This window comes from Periophthalmus magnuspinnatus, chromosome 22 (assembly GCF_009829125.3).
Source record: "Periophthalmus magnuspinnatus isolate fPerMag1 chromosome 22, fPerMag1.2.pri, whole genome shotgun sequence".
NCBI lineage: Eukaryota > Metazoa > Chordata > Actinopteri > Gobiiformes > Gobiidae > Periophthalmus > Periophthalmus magnuspinnatus.
In genome coordinates, this window is record NC_047147.1 from 25372821 (window position 1) to 25390320 (window position 17500).

Sequence of the window (17500 nt, forward strand, 5' to 3'; positions counted from 1 at the left end):
ACTAAGACTAAACCAGGACTAAAACCAGGACTAAACCAGGACTAAACTAAGACTAAACCAGGACTAAACTAAGACTAAACCAGGACTAAACTAAGACTAAACCAGGACTAAACTAAGACTAAACCAGGACTAAACCAGGACTAAACTAAGACTAAACCAGGACTAAACTAAGACTAAACCAGGACTAAACTAAGACTAAACCAGGACTAAAACCAGGACTAAACCAGGACTAAACTAAGACTAAACCAGGACTAAACTAAGACTAAACCAGGACTAAACTAAGACTAAACCAGGACTAAACTAAGACTAAACCAGGACTAAAACCAGGACTAAACCAGGACTAAACTAAGACTAAACCAGGACTAAACCAGGACTAAACTAAGACTAAACCAGGACTAAAACCAGGACTAAACCAGGACTAAACTAAGACTAAACCAGGACTAAACTAAGACTAAACCAGGACTAAACTAAGACTAAACCAGGACTAAAACCAGGACTAAACCAGGACTAAACTAAGACTAAACCAGGACTAAAACCAGGACTAAACCAGGACTAAACTAAGACTAAACCAGGACTAAACCAGGACTAAACTAAGACTAAACCAGGACTAAAACCAGGACTAAACCAGGACTAAACTAAGACTAAACCAGGACTAAACTAAGACTAAACCAGGACTAAACTAAGACTAAACCAGGACTAAAACCAGGACTAAACCAGGACTAAACTAAGACTAAACCAGGACTAAACTAAGAACAAACCAGGACTAAACTAAGACTAAACCAGGACTAAACCAGGACTAAACTAAGATTAAACCAGGACTAAACCAGGACTAAACAAAGACTAAACCAGGACTAAACAAAGACTAAACTAGGTCTAAAGCAGGAGTAAACTAGGACTAAACCAGGACTAAACTTGGACTAAGTCAGTCAAACTTAAGCTTATATCCAGTTTAAATCAACAAATACACAAACACTGAAGACAAACGTGCCCATTTACAGCTGTTGACAAAACCAATACTAAGCCAGGTCTAAAACTAGACTTAAACCAGAATGTAACAATAAAAAAGAGTTAAATTAGGACTAAACCAGGTCTAATTCATATCTAACCCAAGACTAGAACAAGAGTTAACCCAAGACTAAATCTCAAACATATAGACCAGACCTATACTTGACCCATCCCTCCCTCACAGCCTCAGCGTCAAAGCAGAACTTAACCAGGACTAAAGAAAGAAACAAGAATGAACCCAGGACTAACCAAGGACGAAAACAAGAGTCAACCCAGGATGAAAGCTGGACTAACTCAGGTCTCAAACTGGACTTAAACCAGGACTAACCAAGGTCAAAAACTGGACTTAAACCAGAACTAACCCAGGTCAAAAACTGGACTTAAACCAGGACTAACTCAGGTCTCAAACTGGACTTAAACCAGAACTAACCCAGGTCAAAAACTGGACTTAAACCAGAACTAACCCAGGTCAAAAACTGGACTTAAACCAGAACTAACCCAGGTCTCAAACTGGACTTAAACCAGAACTAACCCAGGTCAAAAACTGGACTTAAACCAGAACTAACCCAGGTCTCAAACTGGACTTAAACCAGAACTAACCCAGGTCAAAAACTGGACTTAAACCAGAACTAACCCAGGTCAAAAACTGGACTTAAACCAGAACTAACCCAGGTCAAAAACTGGACTTAAACCAGAACTAACCAAGGTCAAAAACTGGACTTAAACCAGGACTAACCCAGGTCAAAAACTGGACTTAAACCAGAACTAACCCAGGTCAAAAACTAGATTTAAACCAGCACTAACCTGGGCCTAGTCCCGAAATGTTATTTAAACCAGGACTGAACGTGACTTAAAACCAAGACTAAATCAGAACTAAACCAGGAGAAACCCAGGATTAAAACAAGAATGAAACCAGGACTAAACCAGGTCTCAAACAGTACTTGAACCAGGTCTACCCCTGCCCCATTCCTCCCTTTCATTCTCAGAGTCAAAGCAGGACTAAACTAGGATGAAAGAAGGACTAAAATAAGAATGAAACCAGGACTGACCCAGGTCTTAAACACACTTGAGCTTGGACCATCCTCTGACTCCTCACCTTGACACAGAGCTCGTCCCACTGGAGGTGCAGAAACTCCACTTGCTCCTGTAGCAGCAGCTCATCCTCTGCCATAATAAACTGGGACAGGTCCGTCTTCATGGTCTTCAGATCGGACAGGCACCCGGCCCAGTCCTCCATCAGGTCCTCGGCCTCCTGCATAACGACATACCAGTGAAAAATCCACTTGAAATGACTCCTCTGGTTCCAGATACGTCCCAGAACGCTCGCTGCAGTAAACTATATGTCGAGTCTGTGTTTCTGTGTATCTGCAGTGTCGCCCTCCTCCTCCTCCTCCTCTTCCTCCTCCCCTTCTGCCTTTAAGTCCCGCCCACAAAGGGATTACATGGGACGTCCCAGGACAGAGCACAGGGGAGGGGGGGGAGGGTGCAGCAGAGGGGGGAGGGGTGAGAGGAGGGAAATCCTTTACTTGAGTACTTTGAGTAAATTGGACTATGAGTAGTAGTAGTTGCCAAGTTACTTTCATTTGAGTAATATTTTGAAGTAGCCGACCACAAACTATTCCACCCGTATTTAATTACTGTTTAAAAAGTTTTAAATCCTTAAACTGAGATTTATTGTAAGATCAATATAACTTTTTTTTTTTTCTTTTTTACTTTTTTATAACCATTTTCTGGTATTTACTGTGACAAAAATTGACTTTCCACATCATTTCAAGTTGTCTGGTATATCTGGTTACATCAATACTATTGTCAAAAATACTTATTGTAAGAACTGCTTTTATTTAGTGGAGTGGAGGAGCAGAGGAGGAGGTGAAAGGAGGTGTGAATGGGGGAGACAAAGAGCGAGGAAGGGAGGAGAGAGAAGAGACAAAGACGGAGTAGTCAAACCTGTTCTGGACTTGACTCAGACAGTAAATGTTTGCTTAAATAAAAACAACTGTCTCGGAGGTGTCAACATGGGAAACGTGACAGATGACAAAACAGAAGCTCGTCTTTGTTTGGGAGTTTTGGTCCCTGACGACGGCAATAAAACCTTTTCTGATTCTGATCTTATGTAAAAATACTAAGTGCATTTATACTCGGTGCACACACGTTTAACTATTTTATAATGTTGTCTCGTCACAAACAGACCTGGAGTTGTGTTTTGTTTCATTCACACACGTTTAACACACAGACCCTGCAGATTTACTTCTTTTCCGCAAATGCTCTGTTCCACCTTGTGATGTCATCATGTGGTAATACTCCACTGTGTTTTTTAAACTCCACACACCTTCACTAGAATCATTTGGATCATTTCAGCCCTGGAATATTCAATCTACTAAACAAAAAGTTATTTTACTTTTTATATTTTTTATTTTATTATTATTCATTATTCTTCTTCTCATCATCATCATCATCATCACATTGTATTATTTGTATAAGCTTATAGTTTATTTATTTTTTGTCTTTATTGTGTATTTATTGTGCATTTATTTTTATTTATTTATTTATTTATTATTTATTATTTATTTATGTATTTATTATTATTATTATTATTATTATTATTATTATTATTATTATTATTATTTTTTTTTTTTTTTTTTTTTTTTTTTTATTATTATTTTTTCTCTTCTGTGTATATGCCCATGTAACCTGTATAGCTGCAGATGAGATTAACACTTGGACAAAAAAAATGTAATCACAAAAAAGAGAAAAGTAAAAGGAGCTGTTCACTTGAAAGCTACCACTTGATGACATCACAAGGTGGAACAGACCATTTTGAGGTTTGGGGATGCAGACAGACTAATTAATCCAGGATTGTTCAAACGTGTGAATGAAACAAAACACAACTCCAGGTCTGATTTTGAGGAGGAAACAACATAAAAACATGAGTTAAAGTGCGATATGGGACATTTAAGAATTCACATTTATTATTAATGTTGTGTAGTCAGAACACTGGATGCATTAAATGTGCTGTTTTGGTCTTATAATCTTTTATGATCTTTATGATATAAGCATTACTGAAATATTAGCATACTTGGCATAGAATACTGGAGTTGCAGCCCAGAATACATTTTTTAAAGTTGCTTTTCTAAGTACTTTTGTGGTCACTGGTCTAAACCACAGGACACCACACCTACGGTAAAGTGTTTCAGCATTTTAGCCTGAGAATATAAAAGATTAAACGCTTATAACATTTGGTAAGGAGTAAAGACTAGATATGTATTAAAATATGTCAAAATATGTCACTCCCTTCCACCTTGTGATGTCATGTGGTAATACAGGAAGTGCGCTACTGTGTTTTTAAACTCCACACACCTTTAATAGAATCATATGGATCATTTCAGCTCTGCAATTTCCAATTTTTACTAAAAACAAAAGGCAAAAGGAGCTGTTAACTTGAAAAAAAAACTACCACTTCATGACATCACAAGGTAGAACAGAGCATTTTAAGCGTTGGAGATGTAAACAGACTAATGGAGAATGAAACAAAACACAACTCCAGGTCTGTTTTTGAGAAGGTAACAGCTTTATAACACGGCTTAAAGCTCACGAGAGTCAGTTTTGCGTAATATAAGACCTTTAGAACAGAATGAAACACCTACAAATCGGTTAATTAGCACCGATTTTAAAAGCGTTAGCAGAAACATAACTGAGATAAAGCTGATCACATGTTTATTGTAGATCAGTGTGAGCAAAGATTAAGAGGCGAAACCTGATCAGCCACAAACCGACGGTCAAACATTAACTTAAACAGCTGCTGTGATAGGTGTTAGCTACAGCAAGAGAACAACCGTTAACATGATAATTACTTGAGGAATAATGGGACATGTCAATAAAATGATCAGGGGGAAAAATGTGTGGATTAACTATCTTCATGGGAGTCAAACTCAATTTCACCGAGGGCCACGTCAGCAAATTGGTTCGTCTCAGATTTGCAAAGATATAAAAAAAAAAATGTCTGTGTAACTGCGTAACTCCTGATAAACTGACATTTTAAGAGAGTCATACGTTTAAATTTACCATGTCACGGTCCACATAAAATGACATGGCGGGCCGCATTTGGCCCCCGGGCCTTGAGTTTGACACATGTGATCTATGTGGTATTAACAGCGAACACATAACACATTTGCATCACCGTGTTGCCTTTTATTGTTTTCAAACTGTTATATTCGCCAAAAGCAATGTCAAATAAGTCATTTTGTTTTTGATGCTCCGAGTCCCCCCCCCTTTCTTTGTTCCCTGTGCTAAGTCACTCCCCCTTCAGAGCACTATCAAAACACAATCAGCTGCATCCCGCTAATGAAAGTACTGCACATCACATCAGGTTTGTCACAAGATCGTACTGCTAAGCTTAAAGTAGGTAAGTTAAGTTAAGTAGGGTTCAAATAGGGCTTGGGAAAGATCGCTAGATTACTCAAACATGCATGAATGACTTAAAATAAACTTTAAAAAAACCCCCAAACAAACAAATGAGGAAACAACATGGTAGAAATCTCCAAAAAAGCCGATTTGACATAATACATTGTCTTTCGGATAATTCTTGTGATTTCTGGCTTAATTAAGTTCACGTGTAATTAAAAAGTTTGTCATGTACCTTGACGCAGCGCTGCTCTCTCTGCAGATTGTCCTCGTCACACTCGGGCAGTGATTGGTTGAGCCTGGTTTTGACGTCCTTCACTCGCAGCGCGCTATTGGCCAGTCCGGTTTCACAGCGCTCCCAGTTCTGACCAATCAGACACAGGCAAAAGGTCAGCCATGTTGGAAATATCTAATAAATGTGCAATATATACTTTTTAAAATCAACATTAAGGCTCATAGTCCAGGAACTCACCACATCAAAGTTGGGACTAAACCGGGACTAAACCCAAAGAGCCGACGGAGACGCAGGACGGTTATATAAATATTGTGTTTTGATGAACCATTGAGTCCTACGTTGTCCTTGTGTGAAGCTAAACGGGATTATACCTGTGAACTGTAAGAGCCAGAGACAGACGGAGCAGAGCAGTTTTCTAAAATTTAGGATTAAAATGTCTGACTATTGCATAATTGTTTTTTCTACCTGAGATTTAAGGTGTAAAAAGGTCAGAAACAAACCAGAGGAGGTATTACAATGTGTATTATATATTAGTTTCATTACCGTATTTCGTATTATTATGTTGTTGTTCTCTATTTTATTGTTATTATTATAATTTGCCTTTAAAAGATAAAATGTCTGTTCTTGGTCTCGGATTTTGTAAAAGAAATTTCCCCAAAAAATGCGACTTATATAATGTTTTTTTCTTCATTATTTTGCATTTTTTCTTCATTATTTTGCATTTTTTCTTCATTATTTTGCATTTTTTCTTCATTATTTTGCATTTTTTTCTTCATTATTTTGCATTTTTTCTTCATTATTTTGCATTTTTTCGGTAGTGAGACTTATACTCCAGAGCGACACATATCCGGAAAACACAATCGTTGTATTTAAAGATGCATTACGCAACTTTTCTGTGTTTGTCCCCGAGGAGATGTTATTGCTTTGTCTCAAATGACCCACGGTATGGCATTAAATCTGTTTTTTCAAGGTATTTTTGAGGAATACAAACACCTGTAATTGAATAAACGCGATGGGCAATGGTTACGTTTAATGCCACACCGTGCGACATTCCGTGCAACGCAATAACATCGCCGTGGAGATGAGAGAGCGGTGGACACCCTTCGGAAAAGTTACGTAGTGCGATTTTATCTTACAACTCATAAAGAAAAATACAATCACTGTTTTTTTTATCTTAATACAGATGAGAAGAAAATGTGTTACTTTGGCTCCAGTTAATGTTTTCAAACCCTAGTGATCAGTTAAAAATAGTAAACACTTAGTACTTCATCTCTCTGTATTTTTAGCACGAGTTCGACATATCTTTAATGCCAGATGCCCTTCCTGATACCAGTCTTTGTAGAAGCGTCGGTTCTACTTTTTGCCGTTTGCAGTTTCAGCCCAAACCTCCAGCGTAATGGAATCTCCGGTTTCTCTTGTGATGTGGACTCAATCCGGGCGAAGTCATGTCATTGTCCGGGATCGGTTCTTGTTACTGAGAATCTAACGGCAACCTGAGCGGGCAGAGTGCGAGGCTCGAGGGCACGCGGGACAAAAACCATCAAAAACTCCAGCGAATACAGCGGAGCAACGGAGACAATAGTGACGGACAGGAGCCTGGTCCAGATTTTCAGACGGGAACAAGATCAGGTTCAGTGTGAAATAGTGAAGCTTTTATTTAAGAATCTGCAGCCTCTGGTTAAATTTAGTTTTAAATACAGACATTTGATACAAGACACCCGGGGTTTCCTAAAGAACTCGTATGTGCTGTGTATGACATCGCTCGTTATACATAGTAGGGTTGTCAGAAGTATCATAAATCTGACACTAATTCAATCTACAGAGCAGGTATTGATACTAAAAAAGTCACATTCACAGGACAAAAATGTATAAGACACATAGAACTCGGGCACATTTACATTTTTTTGTAATGTTGATTAATGTGCATTGTCCCTTTTTTTTTTAATAAATAAATAAATAAAATAGACGAGTTTACACACATGGACCACTATGAACCTACTGCACACTGAGGGAGTACACACATATAACACACACGGGAATAGAAAAACAAAGTGCGTGCATTTAAAGTTGGAAATCACATTCTATTGTCTAAATAAAGAGTGTTTTTATGATCATGGTTGTATCAGAATCAGCATTGAGTCGCGGCTTTTCCTTAGTTTTACTCCTGTCCACTGTCAACACTGCAAAAACATTTCCTACACTGTTTACATTTGTTCCTCGCAGTTCACCTTCCGCGGTCTCGCTGTTTCGCGGATTTTTTTGTCAAATTTTTCATGTTTTTTTTACAGTGTATGATCGTGCGTTGTGTTGTGCGTCCTGATTGGCTGTTGGACTGTAGACCATTGTGTCGTGCGTCCTGATTGGCTGTTGGACTGTAGACCATTGTCCATCAGTCTCCTCCGTGCCGTGTCTCCTGTCCAGTACAGAATGTGTTCAGACAAATTTACATAAACGTTGGATCTCAGTGTGACTCTGAAGTGCTGTACGTTTGCAATTTGTTTTCTCCCCGACAAAACCCACAATGTCGATGAAACGTTCTGCACCGACAAAGACGCCTACGAAGGTTTGAACTTTGAGAGAGTTTAAACGAGAGAGAAATGTGAGAAAATTCTTTCTTTTCCTTCCTTCCTTCCTTTCTCTCTGTTCTTTCCTTTCCACATCCGTCTTTTCAGAATTCTTTCCTTCATCCTACCATTCCGGTTTTATTCATTTCATTCATTTCTTTCTTTCTTTCTTCTTTATCCAATATTCTTTCTTTTCTTCTGTCTTTCATCTTCCATCCCATGCTTTTCTCTTTGTTTCTTTTTCTTCTTTTCTTCCTAGTTCCCTCCTTTCCTATTTTAGTTTCTTTCTTTCCTTCCTTCCCCTCGATTCTCTTCTTTCCTTCTTTTTTCCTTCTTTCTTTCCTTCCTTCTTTCCTTCCTTCCCCTCGATTCTCTTCTTTCCTTCTTTTTTCCTTCTTTCTTTCCTTCCTTCTTTCCTTACTTCCCCCTCGATTCTCTTCTTTCTTTTTCTTTCCTTCTTTTTTCCTTCTTTCCTTCCTTACTTCCCCTTGATTCTCTTCTTTCTTTTTCTTTCCTTCTTTTTTCCTTCTTTTGTTTCCTTCCTTTCTTCCTTCTTTCCCCTCGATTCTCTTCTTTCCTTCTTTTTTCCTTCTTTCTTTCCTTCCTTCTTTCCTTCCTTCCCCTCGATTCTCTTCTTTCTTTTTCTTTACTTCTTTTTTCCTTCTTTCTTTCCTTCCTTTCTTCCTTACTTCCCATCGATTCTCTTCTTTCTTTTTTTCTTTCTTTCTTTCCTTCCTGCTTTCCTTCCTTCCTTCTCCTCAATTCTCTTCTCTGTTTGCAATTTGTTTTCTCCTCGACAAAACCCACAATGTCGATGAAACGTTCTGCACCGACAAAGACGCCGACGAAGGTTTGAACTTTGAGAGAGTTTAAACGAGAGAGAAATGTGAGAAAATGTTAACGCCTGTGTGAGAAAAGTGTATAAAGTGTGTGGTGAGGGGATTTACAGACAAAAACAGAGAGAATAATGTAAAAAATAAAGCTGATACTTCGCAGATTTCGACTATTGCGGGTTATTTTTGGTACAAACTGTGATTAATTATAATATTTTTTGTTGGCACAGGATATATGTTCACACCACTGAGAAAAAACATTACCTTTAAATATGGCAGATACTTTATTCTACATTAAAAGCGCACTATGTCACTTTTTTTCTGGTAGAGCGTCATTCATCAGCTTGTGTCCACATTTCATAAAACATTTCACAGTGTGGCATTAAACTTAACACAGAGACAAGTAGGCGGCATAACTAGAAAAATTCCTTTGTACACCTTTAATCAAGACTTGGAAGCTTCAAAAGTTTAGTTCTACGACTAAAATTGACCGTGTCCGGATAAATCTCATGTATGAATCCGTTTCCATTTTATTTCAAATTCACTCTCGATGTGTAAAAACAACGTCCGCCTCAAATGTCAAGTGCAGTGAAAGAGGGAGGTCAACAAAAACGCAAAGATAATGATATAACAGAGGTAGAAGTTACATCCAGCAGCAATACTTTTACTCCTACTTGAGCAATATTTTATGTAACAATATGAAAGGATTTGTGTTTCTGATTTAATTTGTCTCATTTTTGTGTCTTTCCTTTGAAAAGATCAGATTATGTGTGTCCATTTTGATAAGTTTAAAGTATAAATCAGATAGTATGACCCAACAGTTACTCTTTAACCTCCTGAGACCCGAGCTTTAATCAAATAAAATAATAAAAAAAAAAAGTAAATAAAAAAATAAAAATAAAAATACAATAAATATAATAATAAAAACAAATAAAAATAAAATAATTAAATAAAAATAATTAAATAAAAAATAAATAAATAAACAAAAAAAAATATTCTAAACTCTTAGAAATATTCAAAATTGAACATGTTCTTGTTGCTGTTCTTCTTCTAAAAATTTGCACTGTGGCCTAAACAATCCAAAATGTGTTGTCCACAGATGAGGACACCAGGTCTCAGGAGGTTAATTTAAGTTACTCCGACCACTACTTTGTACTTGAGTAATATTATTCTGAAGTAATGTTACCTTTACTTGAGTATGTGTTTTAGATTCTCTTCCACCTCATCTCCAGTGTTACCTTGATAATGTCTCCAGTGAGGTCCATCCTTTTGCCCAGCAGAGCGTGCAGATTGTCCCACTCGTGCTGCAGCGTCCCCAGCTCCACCTGCAGCTGAGCCTGGGTGTCCTGGTCCCCCATGGAGAAGAGCTGTCGGCCCACCTCCAGAGTGTGGAGGAAACTGCTCTGGTACTGTTCAAACTTCACCTCCAAGTGCTGCAAACAACAACGAGGACATGCATAATTAAACAGGGCGGGGCGTCTTAATGAGTTTTGGGTTGGGTTGATTAAAGGCTCCGTCTGGTCGGGCTGTATTGTGCTGTCAATATAATCAGCTTAAGTCGTTCATCAGTTTGACATTTTTATTAAATGTTTGTTCAAATACCAGACGTCACCAGATAGATTCAGTTAGATTCAGTTTGTGTCTCCATGTTGTAATTAGCTGATCTGTATTTTACTAGTGATAGAAGAAAGTTACAAAGTATAGGCATCTTATTAGTTTACTTAAAGTCACTTTTTGGCCAAAAAATAAAAGGCTTTTTTTGTTGTTTTTGATGTTTTTAAAAGACTGAAAAACATAAAAAAAAAATACACACACACATCTTTACATCTCCATAAACCTGACTCTTATTTGGCCCAGAGGAGGACAGTCTCCTGCTCGTTTCCATGGCAATATTGTTCCTGGCTGTAATCTTCCAAAGTATGGCATAAAACATATCTATCTCCATGGAGAATGTTGAATGAAGTATGGTTTTGCTTTCTATTCCCATGAAATCATGCAGGTGACATGCCACCTCCAGAAAGCTACACTTTGTACCTTCAAATACGTCGCAGTACTTCTGTTTAAAAAGCAGTTATGTCCACTGTAGACAAGATGAAATATTTAAAAAAACACAAAAAACAATCCCACACATCTCCGGGATACATTGAATCAAAAAAAACATTTCCGACTGTATCAATTTCAACGTGTAAAGAGGAACAGCTCACGGGCCTCTCTGCATCACTGTGGTTATGACCTGCTCTGACCTGTAGGAGGTGCAGAGAGCGGCGCAGCTCCTGGAGGCTGCAGTGGGACAGTCCAGCGGGGGGCAGCAGAGTGCGGGTTTGGGACAGGAAGTGGCGCAGTTTTCGGGTGGTGCGGTGGTACAGGTGCCAGTGTCGGACCAGCCCTTCGATCAGAGCGCGACGCTGATCTGCGCGCTGCAGCGCCCCCTGCCAGTGCTGACGCAGAGCTGCAAGTTTCAGCAGGAAGTCGTCTCTGAAATTACAGAGAAGGAAAAAGGCAATGAACACAAAATATTGCTTTGAATATTGAGTTTATTTTATGTAGATCCAGGTTTAGTCATTTCAGATTGTAATAATCTTCAAATGACGTAGATTATATGGAACATTTTACCATAAGAAAACAACAGCTGAACCATACACATCTGAAATGATCATTAGAATAAACTAGAAAGGATTGTCATGTTATTGGTGTGTTGTTTGTATGTTGTTTGTTGTCTGTATGTTGTTGGTGTGTTGTTTGTATGTTGTCTGTATGTTGTTTGTATGTTGTTGGTGTGTCATTTGTATGTTGTCTGTATGTTGTCTGTATGTTGTCTGTATGTTGTGTGTCGTTTGTATGTTGTCTGTATGTGTTTTCCCGTGGGGACAGTCTCTGTACCTGTGGTCGACCTCTCCTCGGTGCAGCAGGTGCAGAGCCTCAGAGATCACAGAGTGGAGGATCTGGTGTCCCACAGAGAGCTCAGCCTGGAACCTCTGAAGAACAGAAGACAACAGTTAAACCAACAGTTAAACCACTGGGTTTGGCCTGTGGTAAATGCAGTGGAAATAAAATACTTTTGATCTTGATAAGCAGGAAATAGCTGTTGCTAACGTGCACTAGCTTAGTTTTATGTATGTCACCTTAACATATAAGTTGCCATCACTGGAAATATAGATGTTTGTCACAAGATCAAGTCAGTGTTTAGTGAGAGATTATTTTAGTTTATATCTCCTCTTTTGTTTTGTTTTTGCCATTTTCTCTAATCAACTTGCAGTGCTGCTAAGTTAGCTTAAGTGAACCCGTATCTGATGGGGGCTATTCTGAACTCGACCCCTTTGGAGGTGGTCCCCTCAGGGTGTGCCTCAGACCCCTCAGACGGGGTGGTACAGTTCACTTAAGACAGTAGAGACACTTTCAGACTGATCTTCTCCACAGTGAACCTATAGAAACTTGCCTTTAAGGTTCTTCATGTTTAATCATGAGTCTAATACAAACAGTGCTATAAATGATATGGACCTTGTGAGTGCAGAGCTGCTGCCTCAGCCCCTGGTACGACCCGGCCACATCCACAGCCAGACTGTCCTCCATCTTCTGCAGGAAACACATCCAGCTCTCACATCTCTGCTCAAAGCTCTGCCCCCTCAGCGCCCCCGTCTGCATCGCACTGGAATTACACAGGGAATATAATATTAACAAAGTAAAATTACACGTACAATGCATTAGACGAGCACAGTTTTAGACCTTCTGTATGCGCCTCCTCACACAGCACATACTACACAGTCTATAACAATAACTTCACCTGTGCTCCTCCTGCTGGCGGCTGCAGGCTCTGCTCCAGCTCTGGTTCAGACGCAGGAGGCGATTGGCCTCTGCGTCACTGAGAGACACCCCCAGACTCAGCTCATTCAGGAGGTCCACGTCTGAGGAGCGCCCCCTAATGTCCAGGTCTGAGGAGGGCGCACTGGCCTCCTTATCACCACCCTGGAAAACAAACACGTCACACCGTTACACAGCGAGGTCAGACAGAAGCAGCAGGTGGAGGAGGTTACAGGTTAGACAGGTGGAGGAGGTAAATGCAGTCGACAGGTGCGGAGTAAGAGGGTTACACTGAGGATGAATGAATGTGGGTCGAAAGGGGCGGGGCTTACGCTGCATGAATGAACTGACACTGGACCATGTGCAAAACTGCATGTGTCACTACAGTGGAAATGTTCAGTATTACCATCCTACAAATACCCAGAAGTGATCCTCAAACAACTACTACAACAACTACAAGTACTCGACATAAATAACAGCCAGCTTACATGTACAGTTTATTCTACCTTAAGGAAAAAAATAGTATTGTAACTACCATTTTGAACAACAGTCAGAAAAGTACAAAAATACACAGTAACATTAAAGAGTAACTACTATTATTTTATGCAGATTTACAGATTTACACTATATTACATAAAAAAAATAATGTTTTAAATAAATATCCATTGTGGTATCAAATATTGTGCCTTTTCTTTAGTATTAGGATACAATTCAAAATGTTAATATAATAAAAAAATAAAAAATAAATAAATAAATAAAATTAAATAAATACAAAATAAATAAATACAAATTAAATAAAAAATAAATAAAAAAATAAAAAATAAATAATAAATAATAAAAAAATAAAAAAATAAAAAAATAATAAATAAATAAATAAATAAATAAATAAATAAATAATGGTAGTTCATAGACAAGTGAATATAACTTGCTTGTATGTAGCTTGTACCTTGTTGCATCTATTCATTTTATGCTTCACACTCTGTATTCCCAACTTTTAGTCCTTAAAAAAACATCCTTGGTGGATTCTGATTAAACCTGAATCCAGAATAAACAGAAACATTATATTTGTTTGTTACTGGATGGAGAAGAGTCACTGGCGTGTGCTTTAAATATAGCGCACACAGGTGGAGACAGGAGGGACTTAGGGACGAGGTGAGTGGATGTGGGTCAGGGAGGCTGGGTCAAATACACGAGTGGAAAAAACAGAATACTTTTAAATACACAATGTAAATATGGAAATAGTCATACGGCTACTGAAAGACGACATGAACCGGTCCAAGACGATAAGATGGATGGTGTGAATAAATAAACATATAATAACGAACAATGCAATGGTTTTGACTTTAGAATAGACATTTTGACACCACGGCGATCATTAAAACACATTTTACACACATACGCAATACAAAATAGCAGTAGCTTCTTTAAAATTAGCACGTGGTCTAATACTATTTCTGATCAAGGCAACTAAAACTATCGAGAGAATGTCCAACTTTGTACTATTTATGTGTTTTTTTTCAGTGTCGATACGTCTTTAAATAAAATTATAACGCAGGGTGTAGATTTCTGGCAACTTTAAACTGGTCTATATTACACAAATATCACATTGGAAACATCAAATTGTTAATAATAAGATGATTCAAAATACCTGAACATAAAATACTTAAACTTAGCATCAATACACTGAAGGTAAACCATTTGTAAAAGGCAAAAGTCAGATGAGATACTGCGTCAAACTATTCTCCGTTAAGTGCAGTAATATCCTCCGTTATTGCTTTCTTTTCGTTGACAGTTGGACTCACCCCCGTCGGCGCTGGAGGCCTCCTGTCCCACCGCTGCACGTCCGTCTCCAGCTCTGACAGTAACGCCGAGAACTGCACCAAAGTCTGAAACTCCTCCTACAAAAAGAACACAGGACAAATAAACACAAACATGAGGACAGGCAGGTCAGAGGAGGGAGGGAGGGAGAGGGAGGGAGAGGGAGGGAGAGGGAGGGAGAGGGAGGGAGAGGGAGGGAGAGGGAGGGAGAGGTAAGAAGAGACTGCGGAGGAGGGGGAGGGAGAGGAGGAGAAACAAATACAGACACAGGAGAGTAGACAGGTCAGAGATAAGTAGGTCAGAGAGGTGAGATAAAGGAGGAGGAGAGAGAGAGGGGGAGGAAGGAAGAAGGAGGGACAGGGAAAGGGAGGAAGACAGAGTGAAGGAGAGGGAGGGTGAGGAGGGAAGAGAAGGGGAGAAACGAATACAGACGCAGGAGGATGGACGGGTCACGGACAAGCGGAGAGGTGAGAGGTGAAGAGGAGAGGGAGAGAGAGGGAGGGGGACAAAGAGAGAGGGAGAGGGAGGGAGGAGAGGGAGGAGAGGGAGGGTGAGGGGGGAAGAGAAGGGGAGAAACGAATACAGACGCGGGAGGATGGACGGGTCACGGACAAGCGGAGAGGTGAGAGGTGAAGAGGAGAGGGAGAGAGAGGGAGGGGGACAAAGAGAGAGGGAGAGAGAGAAGGAAAGGGAGGGAGAGAGAGGGAGGAGAGGGAGGGTGAGGGGGGAAGAGAAGGGGAGAAACGAATACAGACGCGGGAGGATGGACGGGTCACGGACAAGCGGAGAGGTGAGAGGTGAAGAGGAGAGGGAGAGAGAGGGAGGGGGAGAGAGGGAGGGAGAGAAGGAAAGGGAGGGAGAGAGAGGGAGGAGAGGGAGGGTGAGGAGGAAAGAGAAGGGGAGAAACGAATACAGACGCGGGAAGATGGACGGGTCATGGACAAGCGGAGAGGTGAGAGGTGAAGAGGAGAGGGAGAGAGAGGGAGGAGGACAAAGAGAGAGGGAGAGGGAGGGAGGAGAGGGAGGAAGAGAGAGGGAGGAGAGCAGGCATACTGGTATAGATAATAAAGGTACGTAAATGTAAAACAGTACTGAACAATCTTATTAACTAACAGGAACGATTGGCACGTGTGGGTTAATGAATCAACTGATGACTTAAAGATGCATTCTGTACCTTCTTGTCTCCATGGAAATACTGCAGAGTCAAGTTAGTGGCAGACCCCGCCCCCTCCAATTCAAGCAAGATGGGCGTAAAGTCACTTCCAAACCAAATCCAATTATATAAACAATTTCATATCGTTATAGTTTCCTGTTTTGTTGCATTCTATTTTAATTAAATAGTTGTTTTGGAAATGGTCAGTAATTCAGATTAATTGGCTCATATTTATTATAAACAAGTAGAGGATGCAGAGCAGAGGGGTAGATTACCTGCAGTGTTTCTAGTTTCAGTTTTAAACCCCGGTTCAACTGCAGAACACCACGTGACAACCTCCTGGTCTCTGATTGGACGAGAGCAGAGGAGGGCGTGTCCAGCTGAGAGGTCAGGTGTTTAGAGGCGTCGAGCAGCTCCTGTAGGTCGCTCTGCAAACTGTCAACTCTGGACAACAAATCCTGAAAAAAAATGAAGTAAAATCTAATTATTTAATATTTGTTGAATGTGAAATCAGAACTGTTAAGATGGAAAACCCTTATTTTCTTGAGGCACAAATACCGTATTTTCTGGACTATAAGCCAAAAAAATACATAATAATGAAGAAAAAAACATATAAGTCACACTGGACTATAAGTCGCATTTTTATTTTACACAATCCGATACTAATTTATTTAACAAAATCTGATACTAAGAACAAAATAAAGAACAGTAGGCTGAACATCAGTACATCACGCCAACGCAACACATTTATATTTATTCAGCTCCATGAAGCACAGACAGAACTGAACATGTGTCTGGTTTGTTAATGTAAGATATTAACAGTTAATGAGATAACAGCGCTAACGTAACACACATTTATTCAGCTACGTGAAGTAACTGAATAAAACAGTAGATACTGGTCCAGAGCCCTCGTGCAGTTCTCAGTGTGACAGTAATGAAAATGTGAAATTATATATTTGAATAATTTCACATATAAGTTGCATCTGAGTATAAGTCAGACAAACTATGAAAAAAAGTGAGACTTATAGTGTGGAAATGACAGTACATTAAAGCTCCTTTCACTTCATTTGTCAGTTTCAATGCTACAATTCACTGATTAATGATTGCAACATTGAATCAGCAGAAGTGCAGCCTCTGCAGCTCAGTCGAGGTTCTGAGCTTTTACATGAGGCATGGCCTGTCCATGTACTGAGAATGAGAAAAACTTATGCAGTTGAAACCAGAAGTTTACATACACTATATAAAAAAACATATATGCTTTATTTTTCACTGTCTGATCTAAAACAGGAAATGTTTAGTCTGATTTCATGTCAATTAGGATTACCAAAATTATTTCTAAATGCCAGAATAATGACAGAACAATTTAGATAGTTTTTTAGATAACTTTTCATTACTATCTTCAAAGTCAGATTACATTTCATTGACTTTAAATTGTCCCTTTCCTCCAGACAGAACTGGTTTAACTGAGCTAAGTTTGTGAGCCGCCTCGCTCACACATGCCTTTTCAGGTCTGTCCATAAACTTTCAACATGTTTGAGATCAGGCCTTTGCGATGGCCACTCCAAAACGTTGACTTTGTTATCCTTAAGCCACTTTGTAACCAGTTGGGCAGTATGCTTCAGGTCATTGTCCATTTGGAAGACTCATATGTGCACAAGCTTTAACTTCCTGGCTGAGGCATTTCCTTTAGATA

The 17500-nt window shown here is 39.4% G+C and overlaps 1 protein-coding gene across 2 annotated transcripts in view; it reads right to left on the bottom strand.

Annotated features, from left to right (window-relative positions):
- The window catches only part of LOC117390440 (nesprin-2-like), an 86303-nt gene that overhangs the window by 38688 nt on the left and 30115 nt on the right, over positions 1 to 17500 (bottom strand). For both annotated transcript variants that reach the window (XM_033988183.2, XM_055230888.1), the window contains exons 23-31: positions 16083 to 16265; positions 14639 to 14734; positions 12820 to 13001; positions 12537 to 12684; positions 11919 to 12013; positions 11282 to 11513; positions 10277 to 10471; positions 5642 to 5770; positions 2102 to 2257 (exon numbers count right to left, since the gene is read on the bottom strand). In XM_033988183.2, coding sequence (XP_033844074.2) covers positions 2102 to 2257; positions 5642 to 5770; positions 10277 to 10471; positions 11282 to 11513; positions 11919 to 12013; positions 12537 to 12684; positions 12820 to 13001; positions 14639 to 14734; positions 16083 to 16265 — 1416 coding nt within the window. The remainder of the gene's footprint in view (positions 1 to 2101; positions 2258 to 5641; positions 5771 to 10276; positions 10472 to 11281; positions 11514 to 11918; positions 12014 to 12536; positions 12685 to 12819; positions 13002 to 14638; positions 14735 to 16082; positions 16266 to 17500) is intronic.